Genomic DNA, 23,870 nt, shown 5'->3' with positions numbered 1-23,870 from the left:
CATTCAACAATGTTGGAATCCAGGGACTGCAGCATTTGGTTTACTGACACATGGACGTAGAAGATAATTTTCTTGACACGTTGGCTTGGACTAGTAGCTTATTGTACAAAGATATATATTGGTGCACATAAGGACAATGACAGAATGGGTAGAGAGAGCATATTGTCTGCATACTGATGTTTATTACCTCATGCCTGTCCCTCAGTGCAGTAAGCAACGTCACTAAATTTGGGTCAGCGAGTGTGTACAGGCAATCCTGTACCTAGACAGGGCTGCAATAAATGGAGAGGTACTGTATAGGGAAAAAAACGCACACTTTCCAAGTCAGCACAATTTTATTTCATTGCACCATGAATGGCTTCAAGTTTATTAACACTGCATAAATATAAATATACATGGCAGTATAAATCTACAGAATGAAAACAATCACAGTGCTCAGAAGTTCTTTTTAAATAAATTATATGCATTCCTTACACGATGAGTAAACAAACGCAGTAAGCAGTGTGCTTTTGCCAGTGCAAAATACATTATTAAGGAGACGCACACTCGAAAAACAACCTTAAACATCAAGCACTTCAGAGAAATGTCCATGAATGAATCTTAACGTAAATAGTAAATGCAGAAAAAAAGTATTTCGACTTTTCGAGGTACCGGGTCTTGCAAGACTTGTGAACCTGTATATATATATATATATATACACAAAATGAACATGTGCAGTTTTTGTGAGAAAAAATGAAACTGCTAGAAGCATGAGTATTAATGAGCCCAGTTTCATGAAATGTCACACTCTGAGAAACTCTTGGCTAAAGGAAAAGCTGGAGCATAAGGACAAATGTTTGCCTACCATTTCAGTGCTTTCAAGCCATGCACATACAAAAAGGAAGCCAATCCTGGGTCAGCTAACTTGACTAACAAGATCTTACATCTTCACTGTGGCTGGTCAGCCTTGGTGTAATGCAATAACCGAAGGCCAGGTGGCAGCAGCATTATCACATGAACAGGCCATCGGTTTGATGCATCTTAGCGAGGTGATATTTAATTGACTAGCTTGACTCGCCATTAATGTACAAGTGAACCACGAGCACAATAAACCAGGCAGCCATGTTCTCCCCTGAAGACTTCTCCAGCATCGTGTTTCTGAAGGCCCGCTCATTGCAATGGCTTGCACATGTCAAATAAATGGCTTCAGAGGAATTGGTTCTTGAGGACTGGCCTCAGTTTCCGACACATAACTGGCTCTGGCACAAATATATCTTGTTTGTCATAAGCCATCTTCAAACTTCTGTGGACTAGAAAGTTCTGAAAAAGAGCAAAACATTTCAAGCATTACCTTACAAAGTAATTTTCTCAAAATTTATTCACTCCTAAACTCGATACTGTAATATGTGCCTATACAGAAAACAAAGTGAGGAACCAATATTCACGAGGGACCAATATTCATGAGACACCAACACTTCGGTTCGTAAATGCGATAGAGAAGAAAATGTGAAATGCCAAAATCCGAAGAAAAATAATATTCGCGCTGCTGTGAATTGCACCCACTTGTCACCCACGCACTGTCTCTCACGATTTCCCGATTAGCGAGGCATTCATGCCATACTTCGCTCCATTTGCAGTGTGCCACATAAGAGATTGCCTGTGCCAGCCAATATATAGCGATAGAGCTGCGCTCAACTTTCGCATTAGGGAGTGACGATACTCTACTGCTTCATCCAAAAAATGTACATCATGACATTTCCACAATATGCTCGGTTTCATGCACATACACGGTGAAATGCAAACATTTAACTCATCTGCATTGCCAAAAGCTATTGCACATTGGAATGATCTTTCAGACCACATAGCATCCATGTTGAACTGTGAAACATTTCACAATAATGCCCTGTACCCCTAATACAGTACAAGAATGTTTGTGTATTATAACTCTGTTTCTAATGTTTGTATGTACTACAAATGCTACCTACTTTTGCATTGGGTATTAACTTTTTTTCTGCTCTGAATAATATGTTGCCCCCCTTACCAAACACCCTTCAATAGGCCTGTAAGAAATCGCGAGTATATAAATGAATGAATAAATATATATTTATTAGAAGAGAACATGGAGATCAAACTTCTTTTTTTTCGCACCAAAACCCCAACACCAGCAAGTCACTGTGATGTCAGGAATTTTGAAGTATTTTTGTTTATGGGTCGTTACGGCCCAGCAACTATGTTCTCGAAACTTGGCAAGTTCAGCCTTTGGCACTCTTAGAATTCAACGTAGTAAATCTTTACTGATAAAAAATGGCCTAGGTCTGAGCAGAGGCTGTCAAAATCCACGAGCTGGTTTGACATCATCAAGGCGGTGTTGACACCTGTCCTTTTTGCATTTTCGCTAGCTTACAGGCCCCTATACCAATAAGAGTGGAGGTTTTTGGTACTGGAGAATGGCAACTTGCTTATACAGCTCAAATTAACTTTCTTCTTACAGAGTCTCTTTAAGCCTGGAAAAACCTTAGAAAGGTATGAATGGTGCCTCATATTCCTTCAAGGGCAAATCAATTTATGCTCCTTTGTTGACAAAAGAATTTGGATCATGCATTTTACGAGAGGTTATTGCCAATTAATCTAATGGTCCCACACACTTATGGCCTTCCCTTACCTTCCATCATTCCTACCGTGGTTAAGTTGTGCCAACACACTGGTGTGCAGCAGTACCCACAATACTTTGTCCATCATCACAATGAGCTTTGGTAATGCTAACCACAGGTAAACGTGGTAATTATGGTAACAGTGAAGCGAATTTTCAACCCCAACCAAAAGCCAGTGACCAGGGTTTCGTCAAACCAGTTCTACCTGCTTACTTGCAGAGTTTAACATCCCGCAAAATGTTAACATTCACCTGAAATCTTTCCCACACAGGGGCCACTGTCCTGGGCATCAAGGTCCACAGTTTCTGTCCACACGTGCACTTTCTCAGCAGCAAGCGATGTCTGGGCTGACTTGCACACATCCCTGTCAACTACTCTGGATGTCCCAACTGCAACGTCCACACGGCCGGGGAACGACCCCGTGGCCTCCGTCTGCACGGCTTTCGCAGATTCGACAGGCACATTTCCACGCCTGCTGCAGCGACCAGGTTGCTTCCTCTTGTTCTGGACAGATTAGAGAAAAATCCGTATAAGTAAAAAAGAAGAAAAGGAATTAGCTCCAATCCACGCTGCGTGGTGTTCGGCCAGCGACGCTGTTTCACCTGACTCGACAGACCAATGCGTTCAAGTTTGTTTTCGCGGTATCTGCGCCTCTTGGCTGCGTTTGCCGCTTCACGATGTTCCGCATTGTGTTGCCACGCCTGGCGCTTGCGCTCAGCCTCCTGGGCACGAAACACGGGGTCCTGCCGAGCCCGAGCCCGACGCCGTTGCGCGTACAGGCGCTGCTGTTCCCGTCGCCGCTCACGGTATTCGCGCCTCTCTTCAGGCGTCCTAAACGTGCGTCGCTTGCTTTGGGCAGGAACCGCTGCGTCCTGCCTGGCCATGGCCCGACGCCGTCGTGCGTACTGACGTTGCTGTTCCCGTCGCCGCTCATCGCGCGCACGCTGCTCCTCGGGAGTCCTAACTATGCGTGGCCTTCCCATAGCGCTAATCACAACACGAATGAATTCAGTTGCTAGACACGTTTTTCGTTTAATGCATTGAAGTGCGGTGACGTCACTCCCTGCTTCGTATGCAGCAACTGCAACCGTATCCTTCCAGGGAAACGCATGCGGCGAACGACATCGAACAGACGTGCTTCGAATTCGTTCGAACGCGCCTTATGATGATGATGATGATGATGGCACAAACCCACAGTGAGCGACACGCCACGAACCGGATGATGAAAAAAACAAGGGAAAATAAATGAGTAATCGCAGATGAGAAATAAACCGATAACAAATCAAACAAAATATTGCATAATGGGGTAGTCAGCCTTGCACAAACAGGTGGAGTAACGTGATTAAAAAATTGGCAATGGCCTAGCCCAGCTACGCCAGGATATACGTAGCGTAAAGGTACGGTGCACCGACGGGTCTTGGGATCGTCTGTGACACTCTCTTGATCCTGCCGTTGATGTTGGGAGGCACGGCGTTGAGCTTCTCGGCGACGTCTTTTCGTTAGGCGTTCTTCGCGTTGCTCCGGTGTCTCGGCCGCACGTTTTGCCTTGGCACGCTCGTTCTTCCGACGCTCTACGGCCAATTGCCAAGCGACAACCTCGGGGTCTGAAGAATTCAGGTTTTCCAGTCTTTTGCGCCTACTGGCAGCGGCTCGACTCTCCTTAACTTCCATGTCGAGCGCGCTGCATCAACCGTCTCTCCCGCGCATTTACACGCACGGTGCACCCCCTCGCGCATGCGCAGTGCCGCGCGGCGCAGCAGTCGTAAATGCAACAGCGGGCGCACACAGCGCCGGCGCATCTGCGGAGACTGCGACGCCACACCTCTGGAATGCGCCGCAGTCGGCGGCGGCGAGGAGCGCGCGCTGGCTGCGGCAGCGGCAAGGCAACGCAGCTGCGCCTCTCGTGACGTCACGCGGCTCTCGCGCATGCGCAGTATGGCAGGCGCAGAAACATGCGAAGCTCGGCTCCAACCCGCATAGTGTAGCTTTACGCTACAAAAAATTAGCAGTTGCTTAGCTCGGCTATGCCAGGATATATGTAGCGTGAGCTAATCGGCGAGCCTTGACGTCATCGACGGCGGCTTCTTGTTGCCGCTGCTGAGATGGTTGGGCTCGTCGCTCAGCCTCCTAGCGACGCCGCTTCGCTAGATGTTCCTCTCTTTGCTGCGGTGTCTCCGCAGCACGTTTAACTTTTTTCTGTTCGTTCTTCCTACGCTCAACCGCTAATTGCCAGGCAACTACTTCGGGATCCGATGAGTTAAGCTTCTCCTCTCTTCTGCGCCGCTGAGCTTGAGCAAGTTCGCTCTCCTTCTCCATGGCTATACCACACTGGCAAACGCCCCGCTATATGTATACCCCCACGGAGGCACTGCCCCCACTGCCCTCATGTATACCCCCACTGGCTCCGGCCGCTCCGGCGCGCCAGCTGTGCGCCGTGTGACGTCACTGCTCGCGCATGCGCAGCACTGCTCACCAGGAGCCACGCGAAACTGGGCACCCTCGGCCAGTGTAGCTCACACTATTATTTATTTAGAAGTTCGGCATTGGCTGCTTTATGCTGCCGTTGCGCCTCCGCTTCTCTATTTCGAAGTTCGGGATTGGCTGCTCTGCGCCTCCGCTGTTTTCTTCCCAAGTTCGGGATTTGCAGCTCTGCGCTGGCGTAGAGCCTCCGCTTCTTTCTTCCGATTATCGGGGTTCGCTTCTCTCCACTGGCGTTTCGCTGCTGTTCCATTAGTGCGAGGCGAGGGATTATTCGCTCTTCGATGGCGCTGGTGTTCCCGGGCGAGCGTGCACTGACGTTCTAGCTATTCAGAGTCCGCTGTTTCCCGAGCGGATACGGGCTGGAGTTTACCGGCGAGCGCACTAGGACCTCCTAACCGTTCAGCGTCCATGGCACGAAGTCTGATCTATGGTGCGATGGGCGTGCCCTCTCTTATATACCCCTTTCCTCTCACCTCCTCCTCTCCCACCATAATATTAGCCTAATTACTGTGAGTTCATGTTTTTGCGATTTGAACTTTCTGATTTGATAATCTATTGAAGGAGAAATTGCTCAATCATGGAAAATGGGAAATATTAATATGGTAATCTTTTTATGTCACAGAGCTAATTATACATGGCTCAGCAAACATTATCCTAATACCGATGCTCCAAGTGAAAGTAGAACAATACTGTATAAAGACAGCCCTAAATTACAAAGCTGAGGGTCCACGCAGCGGACCCTCAACTCCGCCACAATCCTCACCTGAGACCCCAAGGTGGTGGAGCAAGTAGCCATAGCTTTGGCCGTGCTCGAAGGCAAACGGGAAGTGATCTACAGTGACTCCAGACTGGCCATCAAACCCTTCGAACTTGGCGGCATGTCCGACCAGGTGTTACGCATCCTCTGTAGTGCGGATCCGAGCACCCTCAAGCACCACTGTCATCTGGTTCCCTGCCCAACCTCAACGAGATAGCCCACAACGCAGTGTGTGCGCTTACCGACTGTGCCATCCCCGGGCAACCCCATCTCGTCGAGCTAGAGGACAATCGGGATGCGTTCATTACGTACAGTGAAATTACAAAACAGTTCTAACTGGGGCGTCACATCTTTCCACCACCACACCCCGAACTTAGGCCGCAGGCGATAACACTACGCTTACTACAGATACACATGTACCCAAGCCCCGCCAAATTACACATTTTCTATCCCGACGCGTACCCCAGCGACACGTGCCCCTCATACGGAGACACGACGACACTCACACACATGCTCTGGGAGTGTAGAAATGCTCTTCCCGACTACCTCAGACAAGCAGGAGAAGTCCCTCAGAAGCTCGCTACTCGCCGACCAGCAATGGATCGTCCAGCAGGCCCACAAAGTGGCCGCTAAGTACTCCCTGTCACTCCCTACGTGGGAGACGCTCGCTATGTGCTAGGCACGTCCTGCAGGACCATAATAAAGTTTTCCAGTCCAGTTTCCAAGCATCACTTTCGTTGAGTAGAAAACCACCAACAAAATAGTAAAAAGTGATCGACGGATTCCGGCTCACTGCAGAGGTAGCATAAAGGGGATACCGCCAGACCACATTTGTGCAATTAAAAATTAAGTGGTCGAATACGACAACGCAACTTTGCAAATGAGACTTCGAATTGTCAGTTAGGACACCACTGTCGGATCCAAGAATAATTTAGATGCATACAGTCCATAAATTTTTCTAAGGAGAGACTTTTTCTGTCTTCGGTCAAGGAAAACTGCCCCTATCTAGCTGCAGTGATATGCGCAGTTGCCAGCAGCACAGATATTGACAGACCATTTAAAGAATTTCGTGCAAGAGAATCGGCTACTACATTAAGATGAATGTCTTGGTGGCCTGGTACACATACTAAATGAAACAGTATACTTAAGTGGAGCAGAACTAATGGATAAAATATGTTAAAAGCTGCCAAATTTGTAGATGCAATAAGTGTGCTGCATAGAGAAGGAGGATCTGTGACAATAAATGCAGCATAAGAGGGTAACTTTCACAAAGCAAGAATTATTGCCAGGTGTTCGGCCTGAAAAGTTTATGTATAATCTGGCAAGCGAAGTGAATAAAACCAATCGAGGGTTGGTGAGTAGATTCCCACACCCGCCTTCTCTTCACATGAGAAAGCATCAGTCGCTGTTACATTTACTGGAAAATGGGCCAAATAGTCTTGCTAAAGGACATTCAAATATGTTGGGAGCAGCAAATTAGTGTTACTGGGAAAAATGTCTGCAAATTAAGTTTTGAGTGATAATGTAGACCTATCAAACGGAATGATTTCTTGAATACTAACATTTAAAGGTGGTAATTGTGCCTGCACAAATACAAGCTGTGGCATATACAAACGTAGGCATGTGTTCTCAAAAAATGAATTTGGTTCACAAATAAATACATACTGTGTGCGTTGTAGAGGAGATTCACAAGTTCTTAAGTAGGTTTGAACCAGCATGCGAAATCTCGTGTGAAGAACCTGGCATGTAGCCATGCCTTGCACTCTCAGGACGATGACAGCTTCACAGGTCCTGGTACACACCCGCTAATGGAGAGCAGCCAAGAATCGTAGTGGTGCAAACAAAATGCATATTACAAAGGACTTTCAGAGCTTAATAAATGAAACCAAGAAGAAAGAGCATGTAACTGAGCGCTCAGTTGTGAATGAAATATCTTGTGTGTATTAAAGAAAATGCACTTTAACCTACAGCTATTAATAGCTCCCAGCACTTGTTCAGCTTATCTTTTATCCCATCCAATAAGGGCACACTACAACAAGATTTAAGACAGGCAAGAAATTGGTCCCATATTAAAGGGCATCACTAATATTTTTGAAGAAACGATTTTTTAATGTGCCCTGATGCAAGTGGTGCATAATGAAATGTGCCTTTCCAGCGTTTCTCATTCATACTCTGCTGACAAAGAGCTGATCAGAGTGATGCCAGCAAAATTGCAGCACTGAGATGGATGGTTTTAGTGCAGCAGTACTGCTCCCAACTACTAGATTCCTGTCAGGGATTATTGCTGGTGTTTTTCTCAGTCAACGGGGACTAAGACATACAATTACAGTTGTAAAATGTTGTAGTAGAAACACAATACGTAAATTTTTGCCAGTGTGCTGCTGAACCAGGACAAAATGCAGCGGTATTGGGAGCACACCATTCAATCTGGAATGTGTTCCACACAAATCTAGGCCATAGAGTTTCATGATGGATATGCTAGAAGAAAATCTTGTGCTTAGGCATCCCCAGTACAGCTCTTCATCCAGTATTACAACGATGGATCTCAAAACTTCTTCTCTTTGACTTTGAACAACATTCTGGGGCTGTATTCTGAAACTATCACTTTCACCATCAGCGTAGGCTGCTTGGCTGTTTTAGCAAAATCAGATGGGTTGATTGGCTGGTTGAGCACTAAGTCATGCGATTTTGCTCAACCAGCCAATCAGCGTTCCTGACAGCGATGCTGTTGGCGAGGCGATAGTATAGTTGAAGTGGTTGGTTTCAGAATACGGCCCCTGGTTACTTGTTTTAACCATATATATTTTGTCAACTCAAATTTGCTGTATGGCAATGACAATAAGCCATATGTATTACATAATGCCTACCTTTATATTATTTTCAGAACACCAATATATTAATACAAGTCTAAGGTACCTAAAACAGACACCTGTAGTGAACGCTGGCAGTCTTGAGGCAGGTAAGCAAGCTAAGCATTGATGTCATGGGACATTGGAATACAGCAGTTCGTGTTGGTGGGCCTTGTGACAATGTAGCCATACTTAAGTAAATATAGTTGTTTATAGAAGATGACATGCTTCATTTCTCACTTCCACACACCCATGGCGTGTGCCACTGACCACAAGCCATACAGATCTGCCAACAGCACATATTCGCTTACTTATGCAGCCAAAATTGTATAACAAATTGATATGGTAGTTTATGCAAATATTTCAAGATGCCTTGAGCACCCAATGTACTTTTCATCTGCCTTTTTCCACCCACTCGGTGTGCCTGGCTGGAATAATCTGATGATAATGTAACTTCTATCTTAACACTTCCATTTTATCCTTTGTCGGTTGTTTGACCAATGTTCCACCTACACTATCACTGTAAGTCGCTGGTCATTAGTGGTGCATGATAAAGGAATAGAACCAGGTAAAAAGAATTGTAACATCAAACTGGTCCTGTACTTAAAAATGAATCTACGTGGAAGCTTGGCAGCTGTGCTGCTTGCTTCATCACTGCATGTGAATTGGTGTCGGCCGGTCTACACGAACTGTGCATGTGCATTGTATGGCAGCTTTCTGGCCATTTGCCTAATTCTCCTTCTATGTCACCTTGATCCACGCATGCAACTGAAAATATTGTGGGTTTGGGTGCAGTGGCTACACAAGTAACTGTTCTGACATAGGTGTTGGAAGCATGAGGAGCAATGAATACTTACACAAACAGCAGGAGTGCCATCGGAAGCATCCAATTTAACTGGGTTGGCCATTGATGCATTTGGAACAAAGACGATAGCATAGTCCGAGAGAGGCCTGGTCAAGCCGCTACGTCGTAAAGCTGCTTCCACAACAGAAACATTAAGCTTGCGTGACCCCCATTTCTCACTGAACTTCACTTTCGCTGCCATTTGAGAGGTAACTGGTACACGAAGATTGAAGTGCCCATGTACAGGCGCCAAGTCCATAAGGCCTTGACTGCTCTTGTGTTCTGCCACGTCTGATGCCTGTGGTGACTGTCCACCGGCTTTGTCATGGCATTGAGCCTGCCGCGTTACAGCACTTGAAGCTTTCGGAACTGCTGCGGCATGCTCTCTTGTTGTTAATTGGCCATCCTCGTTTTGTTGGGCTCGCTGAAACTGAGTTGTGTCAGTTGCCAGGTGCCTTCTTGGCATGGCGACATCTTCAAGCTTGAGGGAAGGCGTGTGGCTGCATACAGATGTTTGTAGTACAAAAGGTCAGTAATGGTAAATAAGTCTGTAAAGCCTGCAGCATGAAATGCAATATGTTTCCAAAATACTCTTCAAGCCTACTTGAGGATTGAGCCAAGAATAAGTCATTGTGAATGCCTGCACAAGTTAAAGTGTACAGCCAATGTCTTGAAAATGTACAGGAATTCTACTGGGAACAACACCAGAGAATACCTACAACTTGGAAACCAATGGTCCATTGCTGGCACAATTCCACAGCTAGGAAAACTTTCATTACTTGCTGCTGTGTGACCCAAGACGCCTGGGTTGTGCCACACTGCTGCTGTTTCTGTGCACCCATCCTTTACCTCTGCATGTTCAACATGAGCTGACACAGCTGTGACCAATGATGATGATGTTGATGGCCAATATCTAGAAAAATAACCAATTCTGAAAGGCCTGCTGGTTTGGCTCCATTAGCATTCCTGTGCTTTCACATTGAAAATTGCGCCATTCATACAGTGACATAGTCATAACCTAACTAATATGTTAAGCTATTCACCTTTACCTTGCCTATTCAATTTGCCCATAACGTAGCAATTATATTCGTGTATTTGTACACTTCTCTAAAGGAACACTGAATTGCAACGCTATCCACAGGTGTTAGAGGGGTCTTTTTAGTATGTTCATAGTCTCTTTAGTGGCATGTGCCGTGAAGCTCACTGAATGTCATTGTTGATCACGCAATATGACATCACAGATGCGATCTTCTCCCACCAATTGGTCATGGAGCAAGTTTGGCGATGGTTCCAAATTTATATGAGGTAAGAAATACAAAAACGCTCACAATCCATGTGAGCATGAAATTGACGGTCTGCATTTCGAGAGACGCAACAACAAGAAAAATTGCGTTACGGCAAGTTCTTAATTCATCATTTTGGCATACAACAGTAAAATTTATCTGGAAAAGAACGTACATTGATTTGTAATAATTTTAAAGTTTTGTGATCATGCGCGGTCACTGTCATTCATGCATGTATACGGGTATGTACCGCTTCAAATAAACATTTGTTGAAAGTTAGCACTTGTGTTCTCTTGCCTCCTCTGTCTCAAGTTTATGCTATTGTTCCGAAGCAACAAGGGGACTACGTCTGCAAAGTACAGTCACAGTTGGTGCTTCCTTGTAGGCACTCTAGATGGTGCGCTTAAAGAGGGAAAAGGTGGAGATGGTGCTTCTTCATTTTTTCTAGGGATTTTTAGGTTGCGCAGCATTATGATGCCACCTATTGAGTCCTAACAAGGGCATCGCATCAAGGCCTGCCATATGTCCTCGGGGTGGGTTAGAGGATGTTATGCAGATTCCATGCATAGTTGGAATCCATGTTATGAGATATAGCATTAATGATATGAATGCTCATTACTGGAATCAAGTGAAGGCAGGCATGTTCAATTCTCAGCATCTATTGCCAACTCCACTGTTAGTAGCATATATAATGACACCGTTATGGAGCTGCGCGGTGTTTCTTGTGTTGATCGGTGTCCTCTGCCAGTATAAGATAGTTTTCATGTGACGTCACGGATGCAGCTCTCACTGTGCTAGTACCCAAATGTGGCGGCCCCGATGACGTGAGTGCATTGTATTATCATGCGCGAATTGTTTTGCTCATTGACCGTGACCGTTTTTCACCAGTTTATCACTGTTATCCCTTTGCCGTTTGACACAAGATGGACCCATCGTCCTGTCATGCTGTCACGTTTCTCGATTACACTCCTTGTCGACGTGGTAGTATACCTAAAGATGGCGGCCGTGATGCCGTCTGTGCAAACTATCTATAGGCTTTGCTTCCCAACACTGAACTCACTGTTGCTGTGCTAAGCCACACTGAAGATAAGAGCCAACGAGCAAGCACAACACGCATGGCAAGTGGAAAGTGTAAAGAATAAATGTGAGCCCGGCATTTCGATCAGCACAACACAATATTGCTGCACAATGAAAAGCACCAGAAAAATAAAAATGCAGTCACCATCAATGTTACGTGAAGCACTTTGTGATGGCAACAAACGCCTGCATGAACGTGGGACACGTCCTAGGCGCAGCACGTGCTATTACGTACAGACACTGCGCACCGCGTTGAACTTCAATACGGCTAGGAAGTGTTTCAGTAAGTAGTACCTGTCGACTGCCGCTGTCGATATTGGCGGGCGCTGCTGCGTCCGTCGCTGAACCTGTTTTTGCTTACTAACTTTTATCTGCGCCAAGAGACGCGCACGCTCTTCTGCCGACCTATTCGATGCATGACGCCTCGCAGCTTCTCGCGTTTGTGCCGCATGCTTTTCGAACTCTTCTGCCGGCATACTGGCCGCTTCTCGCTCTTGTGCCAGGCGCTTTTCGCGTTTCTCTGCCCGCATAATCGACGTTAGCAATCCAGGCGTTTCTAGCTGTTCCTGCAACCGCCAACGACTCGTCGCTTGGCGCATCTGCTCCAAACGCCGCTCCCGCTCAGCACCAGTCTTGGCAGCATAACGACGCCGTGCTGCAGCAGCTTTACGCTTCTTACGCTCTTCGCGCTGCTCGGCAGTAAGTGGCCGCCGAGGCATCTCAACTATAGCGGTAACCGTTCGCGCACTCCATTTTATTGGTTGCGACGTTAACCACGCTACGCTGGCTACACTGCGTTCGACCGGTTCGCCCAGTGATGCGATATAAGCGGTTTTAACACACATGCACGAGTTTTCTCCCGGCGTGCTTTAAAAAGCGCCGCAGCTACCGCTCCATCTGACAGACTCAGCATGTCGCAGAACACCCGAACACCTGTTATGTGCTGCAAAGAGCGAAAGTGGCGAAACTGGCGAAAGCATAGGTTCCGTAGGCGCCGCCTGCGTCTGTTTATCTAGAGGGCGCCACTACTCGCGTTAACTTTCAACTGCTTTCAACAAACGTTTATGTACCACCCTGAGGCTCTTGCTGACGGGTACCTATTCCAAACCCTTATTAATAAGCAAAATATTTCCCGAAGCCTTGGCTACATACACTTGCCCGCGATGCGGCAATTTACCAGACTGAGAACACATTCTCTGGTGGTGCTCCGCGTTGCGCAGCTACAAAGACAACACGGACAACACCAAATAGCGTTGGGAGGAGGAGGAGGAGGAAGAACATTTATTTAAAAAAAGAAGAAAGGACAAGCAGACTGTCTTTCTAGTAAAAGGCGTTGCTAGTAAGAAGAGAAAAAAAAAAAAAAAGTTTCAGCCATTGTCCGCCAGGCGGCGACTACGCTCGATCGCGTGCAATCGCGTGTATGTGTCGGGGAGTTGCCAAGCCATGTCAAGCAATGCTACAATTTTTTTTTATTACACTTTTTTTTTCTTTAACATCTGTGTGCAGGTTGTGCTGTTTGGCTCTGTATTTGCTTGGATGGTCTACTCCTACGGTGTGCTCCTGCGTGTTAGACAGAGGGTGACATACATTTGATGTTTACAAAGCAGGATCGGAGAGCATGCAGGATTATGGTATGTGGTCAACGAAGCCTCTGCGTACCGAGGAAGAAGAGCGCGAATACAAGCGACGACGCGCAGAAGCGGCTCGACGACGGCGACAGAACCTGAGCGAGGAACAGAAAGCGGCCGAGCGAGAACGCAACGCAGCCGCGGCTCGCGAACGGCGGCTGCATCAAACCGAAGAGCAGCGGGCGGCGGAACGCGAACGACACCGGGCTCGTCGAGCGAACCCGCAAGTGCGAGCGGCCGAGCGGGCGCGAGATGCCGAAGCAAGGCGAAAGCGCCGGGCAAACCCCCACTTGCGGGCTGCCGAACGAACGAGACGAAGAGAGCGGCGACTGGCCGAGGGAATCAGACCGACGATGTCTAGGCGACAGCGCCGGGCGAAAGCGGCGGCGGCTCGGCGAGATCGGCGGCTGACGGCCGACAGAAGACAGGCGTCGGCTTCGCCGTCACCGCCGTCGGCGGCAGTGGCGCGGGCTGCCGAGAACGACGACGATAGCGGCTGCGACTTCGTGCTCGACGACTTCGGACAGCTGTGCAGCGCGTGTGACCGTCTGTGCTTCCGCCAGGACGTCTGCAAGGTGTCCCCGCTACACGTCCGACTGCTCGGCTGCGAGTTTCCCGACGAGAACGTCGCGGACTTTGTGCTGTGCAAGGCGTGTCGCGACTCCCTAGAAGCGGGAAACGTTTCTTCGCTGTCCAGACGTAACGGGAACGCGTGCCCACAGATGCCTGAATGGTTGACAATACTCAGTTCGGTCAGTGAACGGCTTGTCTCCAGTAGTGGTTGTCCTGTTGCATACATGCAAGTGTGGCCGCCAGTGGCAGTGGGACGCGTGGAGGCAATAAGCGAAGGCTTTGCTTTGGCGGAGCGTAGGTTGATTCGCTGTTGCGATTTGTCTGAAGTGTCAAAATGGTTGTGCGGAAAGGTTGTCCAGTGGATAAGCGTTAGGGGCCTGTGGCCATCCGTAGACGGGATTACAAATTAGCCACCCTACACAAACACCGTAGTTGCGTATAGGTTGTCTATACTCCATCTCGCAAATCGTTTGTAGCACTGTAGAAGCTGCAGGGCCCCTTAGCCAATAGCAAGGCCAAATACCCCTCGAGACGTGTTCATCTGCACTGCGTCGTCTTCGCGGCATCTGCTTGCCAACCTGTTGATACATGCTCCACAGTTGGTGGACTGATGCGACAAATGTTTCGGCGTTGTAACCATAAGCTGCGTTTACATGAATGCGACAGCTTGGCTTTGACGTGGCTTTGCTTCAACTGTTACGTCTGGTTACGTTCCTCCATCTGTTAATGTATCGAAAGAAATGCAAAAACAAAATCAACATTTATTTACCCTTAAAGGGGCCCTTAAACACTTTTTGAACCTGGAAAAAAATATGTTGCTGATCTGTAGAAGAGGCTGCTGTGAACAAGCGAGCGAAATATTAGTGTACTGCATGCAGCAGGGAATTTACAACCTTTTGTCAAAAATGGTGAAAAATCGATAGCTCCGGCCTTCGGAATGCTGTCATCACAAGCAGCAAAGCCCACCAACAGCTACGGGCCGATTTCGTGATTGCGAGAACATTCTCAGTGACACTATTATTGCCAATTTTTAGGCAAGTGAAGCATAAGTCTGTCTGAATCTCAAAAAGACGGAAAAAGCACTTTATATTTGCACTGCCGGTCTACACACACGACAATTGTGCATAGCTGTGTGGCCTATGAGGTAGCAGTGGTGTGCTGCGTTAGGCCCTCTCGCTGCTGAGGCTCAACTTTTGGCCAGATCCATGCCCTTTGCCACCTCCCCTGGGAAGCTTCCAGCGTGCTAGTGGAGACGAAAAGAGAGCGAACGGTACTCATCAGTGTGATTTTTGCTTGCAGTTTGTCATTTGTTTCTGGTAGTCTAGTCATGTAGCATGTTGTGGCTTAGGGCGGTGTTAGGGCAAGGAATCCACCAAGCCCATCGACTGCTACATCAAGTTGTAGAAAATTAGTTACATGGCTCCAGTTATGGAAGCCCACTCCATGCAAGAGCAAGTTAAACATCCGAGTTCACATCAGGACCCTCTATCCCACTGCTCGAAAACTCTCCGCTATTAATACTGTCGTCTTCCCTAGGCAAGTCGACTAGGGAATCTGAAGACTGTCCAGCAGCAAATCACAATTGTTGACTCTGTTGCGATACCACGCCCATGCTCACAACACTCTGCAGTAACTCCTCCTCCGAAGCCCGATAGTATGGATATGTGGCAGGATCGCAACCTGCGAATCCAGGGTCGCTGTCGTTTGGTAGCATTGGATGGGGCCCTCCCTTTCATCCTTAGTTCAGGATGTGAAGTAATGGTGGGGCTGTGGCCTTTTTTGGGACCCGTCAAGAGTCTGTGTCCGCGCTGGGTTGGCGTCTGGATAGATGCCGACGGATCGGCGGGTGTTTGCTTTGCGGCAAACATCGAATTAATGCCTTTGTGGTGTTGAGATGTAACAGACATCTCCACCGCCAAGAGATTCGAGTGGTGATGGCTGATGTCACATGGTCGCTTGAGGGCCCAGCCCTCGCTTCATTGTGCCCACCTCCCTGGGAATACACAGGCACACACTGGTTGGTGTGCCTGGGCGACATGCCTACCGGACGCTATGACACCGTAGTGCTCTACAATGTTCCACTTCTCTCTCTGTCTCTCCTTTCTGGTTGCGATTGGCTCTCAGCAAGACAGAAATAGGTTGCCTTTCTCCATAACATTGATAGCGATTCATGCCAAATACATTCCTTGTGTCATGGTCTCTCTCGACTGTGAATTTAGTGCCTCGAATATTGCATCCTAGCTTTTGAATTGCCTATACCATGCAAAAACAATCTTTCTCCGAGGTGCTAAAAGCCTCTTCTCGCAGTGTCAGTTTTCGACTGAGGTACAGCACACGATGTGCTTCGCCGCTTTTGTTAATTTGGGCAAGAACGACACCTTGACCATGATTGCTGGCGTCACACCAGAGAATGCATTCTCTGCAGAAGTCTGGCGAGAGAAGCACAGGCTGTGAATCCACATTTTCCATATAAGCTCGCTAATCTTCCACTTTTGTGACTCTCACACTAGCCTTTTCTTTCTCTGGTCCACAAATGACCTGCTCCAATGCAAAAACAAAGAAATGTTGCACAAATATGCGCTTGAAATTGCACAAAGATTCGAGCGAATTCCTAATTTCTACCACACACGCTCTTAAGTGGTACTAAAATGCCGCCGTCTGATGAATACATGTGTGAGACACGCACAAACGCTTGACACACCTCAAAGGGACAGTACTAACACTTTCTAAATCGTGTGATTAGCAATGGCTCTGCTGCATAACGCATCTTTCTTCCAAGGAAAAAACTCTCACGACCACTTCTGAAAAGTGAACTGCTAACAAATAACCTAGACTTGGCAGTGCAAATGCATCTAAAAAAAATAAAAATGAAGCTTATCTGTTTAAAAAGAAAACAACATGTAGAAAAACGAAGTTTCCAAACTTCATGCGCACATTATGCGCCTCTCATTAAGCTGTACTCGAGGCAGGCGTTGTCTGAAAGCTCTTGTCAAACCTGTCAACCCGGGAATACAAAAGGCACGTATGTCATTCCGCTCGCTGCAGAGCCCCGATACCTTTCGTACTGTCCACCTGCCTTTCTGGCATTATCCTTGGAATGCAATGCCTGGTATGACCACGTCGCATGGGTGGCTGCCGCGTTCTCTCATGTCATACAGGTTACACCTCGAAAAAAACTAAACGAGGGGGAACATAATTGCCCCCTGGCTTTTATCCACCTCCACGCCGAACGTCTGATGACTCGGATGTGCTCCGACTCGGAAACATTTAAACCGACACATGTGCCTTTCCAAATATTTCTCTGCACTCCCCACAGGATCTAGTGGCTTTAGGTTTGCGAGGCCGCGTTGTCTTCTCTGCCACATTTCTGAATTTGTGATGACTCTTTCTCTTGGCACCGTTTCTGGTTCTCAGTTGCGAGTGCCTTTCTTTTTTTTTATTTCCGTGGGCAGCTCCTCGGCCTGACCAACTTCCTGAATTTCTGTCGGGGAAATCAAAGATTTCCTCCTTCAGCTTAATTATGCTTCCCGAGCTAGCTGTTTCACCCTCTTTCTTCGCACTGTGTTCTTCAATATAGGCTTAAAATAAGTATCAGATATAACGAAGCTGTTTCTGTAACGAGGGCAGTAGCACAAGACACAAGGAAGGAAACAGGACACATGGATGAGCCTGCACAGCACTAAGAATTACTGGCAATAGATTTGATGACTGGGCTAGTTGTTAATGGTTACGAGGATGGTAGCACAATACGTGGCTGTATTTGCCATGTATGGCAGTAATAGAGGTTGTGATTTGATCTTGCTGGCGAGCAAAGAGAGTGTTTTGTCTAGCAGACGTAGCACACAGAGGAGAGAGTGTGACCTGTTTCTCCGTGTCTGCGTGCTGGTTGCGCCGTGCTGAACACTTTTGTGTGGCAGTATGTGGAAGTTTTGTTTTTCCGACGCACCTTCCTGCTACAGGATGAAGAGGAACAGCTCGCCAGCTGCGCCGTGCATGGCCCTGTGCCTCTCCTGTCGGCCAAAGGTGTGCAGACAGAGGTGGTCATGCCACTTAGCAGGAGAGCGAACATGGCGATTGGGTCCTCGTGGATCGACGATGGTGTATCCCGGTCGACACAGACACCAACTTCGTTGTCTGCTGCTGCGAAGGTGCATAGCTGGACGGCGATGGAAACTGACGATCCTGGTAGTCTTCCACAACGGCGACGCTCACTTAGGAAGAGGGCAAGGTGAACATTTCCAAAGGTGGGCTTTCGGGCCTATTGACCTATTTTCATTCGCAAGTGGTTATGATTTCCAGAAAGATGCAGGTGAAAGCTGCTGGAAAGTGGGTCTATAATCCATTTGAGGAGTTTCATTATAAACCACATTCAATAGTTCCCCTGATTCCCTACTTCCCATCACTACATTTTAATTTCTTTGGTGTTCATTGTTACCAGACATTGGTCATCTGCACTGTGCTCAGTCTTGCCACTGTTGTACTTCTTCCTCTTCTATTGAATGTTGTGGACTTGCACTTGTTCCTTATTATGTGCATGGTTCTTTGCATCCCTCTCTTGTATAAGTGGTCACTCGCCACATTTTGACAAATATAATGCAAGCTTCCTTTTTTTTTTAACTACGAGCCTGAGAAGGCACCATGCTATGAATGTAACAGGTAAAGTCGTTCCCTACACTACCCTTGTGGACAACTTTCTGTGGTAATGAAGCGAAAGCTATGGAGGCAAAGTGCGCACAGGAGCACTCCTGTGACAGTCTCATCAGCTTTAAGCTCGGGAAGAGACAACAAATGCTCTATTGACAAAAGCAAAACGGGGAAAAAAAATGTACCCCTTATCTACGACGTTTGGGCATATGTGAAACTGCTGCATGTGTTGGCTCCAGTAAATCAGTATCTATTCCAAGAAACAAAGTGCTGTCAGACACTGCTGGAATACTAGGTGTTGTAACACATGTGCAGAAACTCTGCCCTTGTAGCTTTCCCTTCAGTGTTACAGGAAGTTCTCTGTGGGTATAGAAGCAGAAAACATGCAGAAAAGGGTATACATGCAGAAAAGCCAACCTTGAGGTGGCGACAGTCGGATGCAGGCACAACAGTGAAAACACAACTCAGTGCAGTGAGGAAGCTTATCTAGAGATATCGGATCAAATGGCTCAATCTTATATTGTGCACACACCTTGCTTCATCTTGCATGCATGAATGAACATCAGTGCACATGGCGAAATTACAAGTGAAGTCATGTAAACCTTTCATCACTAAGGATAATATGATATCACTTGTAATATTTGTCATACATACTGACACACATCTCGAGTTTACGCAACAAGCGTGTGGAGCTTTTCACTGCGGGCCACTTTGCTGGCAGTATTGTTGAGTATCACAGGCAGTTGTCCATCATGCATCGTCTCTGCCTTAGATTGGTGGATGTGGCTTACCTTGAGACAGTTATCTTTCATGAACCGTCTACCACCTTGTGGGCCTCTGCACAACTAATTGGCCACGATCACCATCCCTGTGCTTCGAGTTGTCGGATCAATTCGAGCTTGCGCTGCGATTTGCTAGCCTCCCGATTAGCTCAGATGCTAGAGTGATCGCCCCAAATTGATAGTCTTGGGTTAAATACCTGGACTAGGACGGATATTTCTTCAACTGCGCAGGTTTCTTTCGTATCTGTGCTGTAGTCATGCATGGATGACAATTTTTCATGAACCTTCCTCCATCTTGTGGGCTTCCACAGAAGCAACTTGTGAGGCAGCAGAAGTTTCACTTATAGTAACAGTAATTGTTACCTTTGTCTAAGCAGTTCTTTAGAAGCATGGTGTGCTAAACTTTGCTTTCCACTTTTCTTTCAGTGTGATGTTCAGCTGAAAGTGCTTGTAGAAGAACCAGCTTCGAAGCCTCTTCGACGACAAAGCTGGCCCTGTCAGTGGAGCGCAAGTGACGGCCGGTTCTTCTGTGTAAAGAAAGCTCTACAGGGTGAACTGTGAAATTCAGCAATTCATGTGCCTTGGCCTTTTGGTGTACCGACGTCCTTGTGGACATAGCAACATTTGGGTTGTATGCAGAATGGACTGCAACGCAAGCCTTCACAACTGGTCACCAGCTGCGGGCAGCTGGTGGCTGATGCAGCTTTATGTGGAAAAGGCTCTGCAAGGTGAACCGCGACGTTTTGTGAACCACGTGCCTTGGCCTCTCACATACAGACATCCTCATGGATAAATACACATTTGCATCATCTGTACACGTGTGAACGTAATGCAACAGACGCCTTTGTAAATCGCCGCCAATTGCAGGCAGCTGGTGGCAGTGTTGCGGTGCGACAACAGTGGCCCAACAGGTGTGTTGTTGGTCAGCTGGGCGCCTTATTTATGAGTTTACATTAAAGCAGGAGAGAAAAAGGTTTGCCACATTACTTGCAGCAACATTAAAGTTGCTGCAGTCCAACACACGTGTATTGGTTTTGACTGGCAATCTCAAAAATCTGTTTGCGTACTTTATCACAGAGGGGAAGGGCTAAGCAGGTGTTACTGGTACCCACGTTTCATGTACAGCCCTCATCCTTGCTGCTTAAAGCGTGGGAACAGTGCACTTCAGAGACCCTTGGTGCTGCCTAACAGAGCAGACTGGAATTACATGGTTGCTTCTGAGCATGCGCTGCCAGGACAGGGTTTTGCCACTTGCGGTCATATCTATGCCCTCTGTGCAGGTTGCCCTTTCTGATGACTCCATCCCACTTGCAGAGAAAACTGGGATAGGTGGCAGGAACGGCTCTTTTTCAGAGCGTTATAGCACAACTGCTCATCTAGCAACAAAAAATTGTGTACTAGTGCATCCAGTCATAGGGCAGGTACCGTACTTACGGGATTCTAACACGGCCACAACGGGTTGGAGTGCATACAGCAGGCATTACCAAATCCCAACTGGGAGCTTGCCACTGAAAAGTGTACAATCATTGCATTCCACTGGTGCAAACATATGACACAGAAACAAGAGGTTAACAAAGAAGCTCGAGAACAAGTTAAGGACCACGCAAGGAGTTGTGGAAGGAAAAATGTTAGGCGTAACATTAAGAGACGGGAAGAGAGCAGTGTGGATCAAAGAGCAAACTAAGATAGCCGATTTTCTAGTTTACATTAAGAGAAAAAAAAATTGGAGGACGCTTAAGCTTTGCCTTCAAGAGTGGAACGCGATAGCGCTATCGCGCCCCGTTCGCACCGCCTACTCAAACGCGCTACGCCAGCCAAACATCGCGATCGCCACAGATAGCCGGGCCATGACGCGATCATGGGGAGAGTGCCACGCCACGTATCGGGGCAGCGCCGTACATTGCGAGGAGGGGGTCTTCTGTGTTTGCCGCAAGATGGCTCTGCGTGTGCGGAAAGCGCAGAAGAAATGCAGCGGAAACGTACTTCGTGAAACTGCGACTTCTGTAACATGATCATAATTACCGATATACACCGCAGTAAAACTTTCTACGGCACGTTTTTAACACAACACCGCATTCACTAGACAAGATTTTGTCCCGTTTTGAAGGAACGAACTCGTGGCTGAGTGGTAGCGTCTCCGTCTCACACTCCGGAGACCCTGGTTCGATTCCCACCAGCCCATCTTGCAAGATGTTTTTTATTTATGAAGTGCCTTCTGGGATTTATCGCTCACGGCCAACGCCGCTGACGCCGACGACACCGGCTTTTCTGCGACACAAGCTCCTTAACGTTGTCGCGTTAAAAAATGGGCAGGCCATGTAGTGTGCAGGACACATAACCAGAGGACAATTAGAGTTGCAGAATGGGTGCCAAGGGGCGGGAAGCGCAGTCGAGGACAGCAGAAAATTAGGTGTGGTGATAAAATGAATAAATTTGCAGGCACAAGTTGGAACCAGCTTGGCACTTTGCGCGTTTTAATTTGGGCTTACCGAGGCACAGAACGCTGGCGAGAGCTTGTGCGAACAGGGAACGCGCCAATAACACAGGCTTCCGAGAGCAAGGGTGACGTGTTGTAGCGATGCCCTCTACCCTCACACAACACCTGGTGCTGGTGTTTTTCTTTCGCTCGCTCTACCCTGTCGAGGCGTGCTCGTGCTGTGGCATCATAAGACGCATAAAAGGACTGCACATTAATGATTGTTAAAATTAAATTATGGGGCCTTACGTGCCAAAACCACTTTCTGATTATGAGGCACGCCGTAGTGGAGGACTCCGGAAATTTCGACCACCTGGGGTTAATTAACTTGCACCTAAATCTAAGCACACGGGTGTTTTCGCATTTCACCCCCCATAAAAATGCGGCCGCCGTGGCTGGGATTCGATCCCGCGACATTAATGATTGTTGCCACCAATGCTTTACACAACCAGTTAAGTAGAACATGCAGAACACTGCAGTATTAGCTTATATCTGGTTAAACGTTGCTTCACCAGAGATCGATACCAGCGTTGTTGCAGCTGCACACCTTTTCGGTAAACCTGGTGTTCCGTAAACAGTAATAATCCATAATATGTTTACGGACAGGCTCTATATGTCAATGGTTTAGTACGAATTATGAAACACTCTTAAACGAGTAGACACATATTTTCGAAGTTGTACTATCACATGCTTCTCAAATGTAAAGGAATGACGCTTAGCTAGTACGAAGGCGGGAAACACGCATGTTAATTGGATACTAATGTTGGTCTTGAAATGCCGGAGCAGCTGGCACCGACATTATCATGAAGCCTTTTCAGAAAGCAAAATTATCTGATGTTGTGTAGCAACGAGGTTAGACATGATGACATTGGTAATAATAAAAAGCGCACATATTTTCTGGCTGTGCTTGCATTTGGCAGCTGCAGCGATTCCAGGAATGGAGCACAAAAATGTATCATGCTACGATGCACTCACCCCCTAAGCACCAAAAATGAAACTGGTGTGTTGAGACAAGCACTGTAGTAAATTATATAGTGCTCCGACGCTTGTCATTTATTTTTGGGAGTCTAGACCCTCATTTAATGCAAAAAAAAAAAAAAAAAGAAACGCGTGCCAGTGGTGCTCATGGTGTCCTCAGACTTGGCCACACTCCTCATGTCAACTTTTTATAAAATTTCCATTTCAAGGGACCCTGAAACTATTTTGAGGATTTTGTCATAATGAGTCGTTGGGGTAGGTCCTTCTGATTAAGTGATGTATTTAAGTTCTGCGGGTAAAGCTTGCAATTTATTATAAGATTTTAAAAATGTGCATTGCTACCAATCACAGCAGTGACGCACCACCCGAGCTTTCAGTAATCCCGTTACAATCTACATAGCTGGCGTGCGTGACGTCAGTTGGAAGAGCTATCTAATTTGCCACCCAGGTTTCGCCAGATAATTGTTCCAACTTTATGGTGAACAAATGTTCATGACAGCTTGAATGTTGGTAACTTGTTTCTGCAAAAGAAAAAGTAAGAGTAAGAGAATACACGCCTATTTGTATATCACTACACTCGAGCACTTCCGGCACACAGCAAGCGTCTGCTTGTGTTACAACGTACTTCGTGCTGATGCAAGCTGTGTGGTCAGTGTTGGTCTCGAGGTTTCCTTTCGCGAAGACTATGGATCACCCTTGTTGCGTTGTGGGCTGCAAACCTGGCAAATGGCGACATGTCAAGCTGCGGCACTGCGTTCCTATGCAAGCGCACCGAGCTGTCTGTATCCGATCGGCGCCAGGATTTATGCGTTTGCAGCCGTTACTTCACGCGGAGGATTACTGCCACAACAGTTTTAGTGTGTCCAGT

At 47.2% G+C, this 23,870-nt stretch overlaps 2 protein-coding genes across 7 annotated transcripts; one reads left to right on the top strand and one right to left on the bottom strand.

Annotated features, from left to right (window-relative positions):
* Positions 1-316: 316 nt before the first annotated feature.
* Positions 317-12,879, bottom strand: LOC126544439 (uncharacterized). Of its 5 annotated transcripts, none has more exons than XM_050191762.3 (4): positions 12,216-12,879; positions 9,575-10,061; positions 2,882-3,134; positions 317-1,299 (listed from the first exon to the last, which is right to left on the bottom strand). In XM_050191762.3, the coding sequence occupies exons 1-4, from the start codon at positions 12,764-12,766 to the stop codon at positions 1,262-1,264; spliced, it is 1,329 nt and encodes a 442-aa protein (XP_050047719.1). In that variant the 5' UTR covers positions 12,767-12,879; the 3' UTR covers positions 317-1,261. The 5 variants fall into 5 exon arrangements, with proteins under 5 accessions (XP_050047719.1, XP_054933611.1, XP_050047721.1 ...); XM_055077636.2 differs by lacking the exon at positions 12,216-12,879 and adding an exon at positions 12,067-12,153; XM_050191764.3 differs by lacking the exons at positions 9,575-10,061; positions 12,216-12,879 and adding an exon at positions 4,017-4,417.
* A 486-nt stretch (positions 12,880-13,365) lies between these two features.
* Positions 13,366-20,520, top strand: LOC126544444 (uncharacterized). Of its 2 annotated transcripts, none has more exons than XM_055077638.2 (3): positions 13,366-14,301; positions 18,082-18,350; positions 19,975-20,520. In XM_055077638.2, the coding sequence occupies exons 1-3, from the start codon at positions 13,540-13,542 to the stop codon at positions 19,988-19,990; spliced, it is 1,047 nt and encodes a 348-aa protein (XP_054933613.1). In that variant the 5' UTR covers positions 13,366-13,539; the 3' UTR covers positions 19,991-20,520. The 2 variants fall into 2 exon arrangements, with proteins under 2 accessions (XP_054933613.1, XP_050047728.1); XM_050191771.3 differs by having other exon boundaries at positions 13,367-14,301; positions 18,082-18,366.
* Positions 20,521-23,870: the final 3,350 nt, after the last annotated feature.

This window comes from Dermacentor andersoni, chromosome 10 (genome assembly GCF_023375885.2).
Source record: "Dermacentor andersoni chromosome 10, qqDerAnde1_hic_scaffold, whole genome shotgun sequence".
In the NCBI taxonomy this organism is placed as follows: domain Eukaryota; kingdom Metazoa; phylum Arthropoda; class Arachnida; order Ixodida; family Ixodidae; genus Dermacentor; species Dermacentor andersoni.
The sequence above is the reverse complement of the archived record's forward strand: the minus strand, read 5'-3'. Positions and strand labels throughout refer to the sequence as shown.

What these genes read in the sequence shown, in the direction of transcription:
- LOC126544439 (XM_050191762.3), bottom strand. Translation starts at nt 12,766, where the DNA reads ATGTGTGTTAAAACCGCTTATATCGCATCACTGGGCGAACCGGTCGAA. An exon ending in TCGACAGCGGCAGTCGACAG is followed by an intron (nt 10,062 to 12,215) that starts GTACTACTTACT and finishes ATCTGTATGCAG; the next exon opens with CCACACGCCTTCCCTCAAGC. An exon ending in ATGGCACTCCTGCTGTTTGT is followed by an intron (nt 3,135 to 9,574) that starts GTAAGTATTCAT and finishes TAATCTGTCCAG; the next exon opens with AACAAGAGGAAGCAACCTGG.
- LOC126544444 (XM_055077638.2), top strand. Translation starts at nt 13,540, where the DNA reads ATGCAGGATTATGGTATGTGGTCAACGAAGCCTCTGCGTACCGAGGAA. An exon ending in GGTTGACAATACTCAGTTCG is followed by an intron (nt 14,302 to 18,081) that starts GTCAGTGAACGG and finishes TTCCTGCTACAG; the next exon opens with GATGAAGAGGAACAGCTCGC.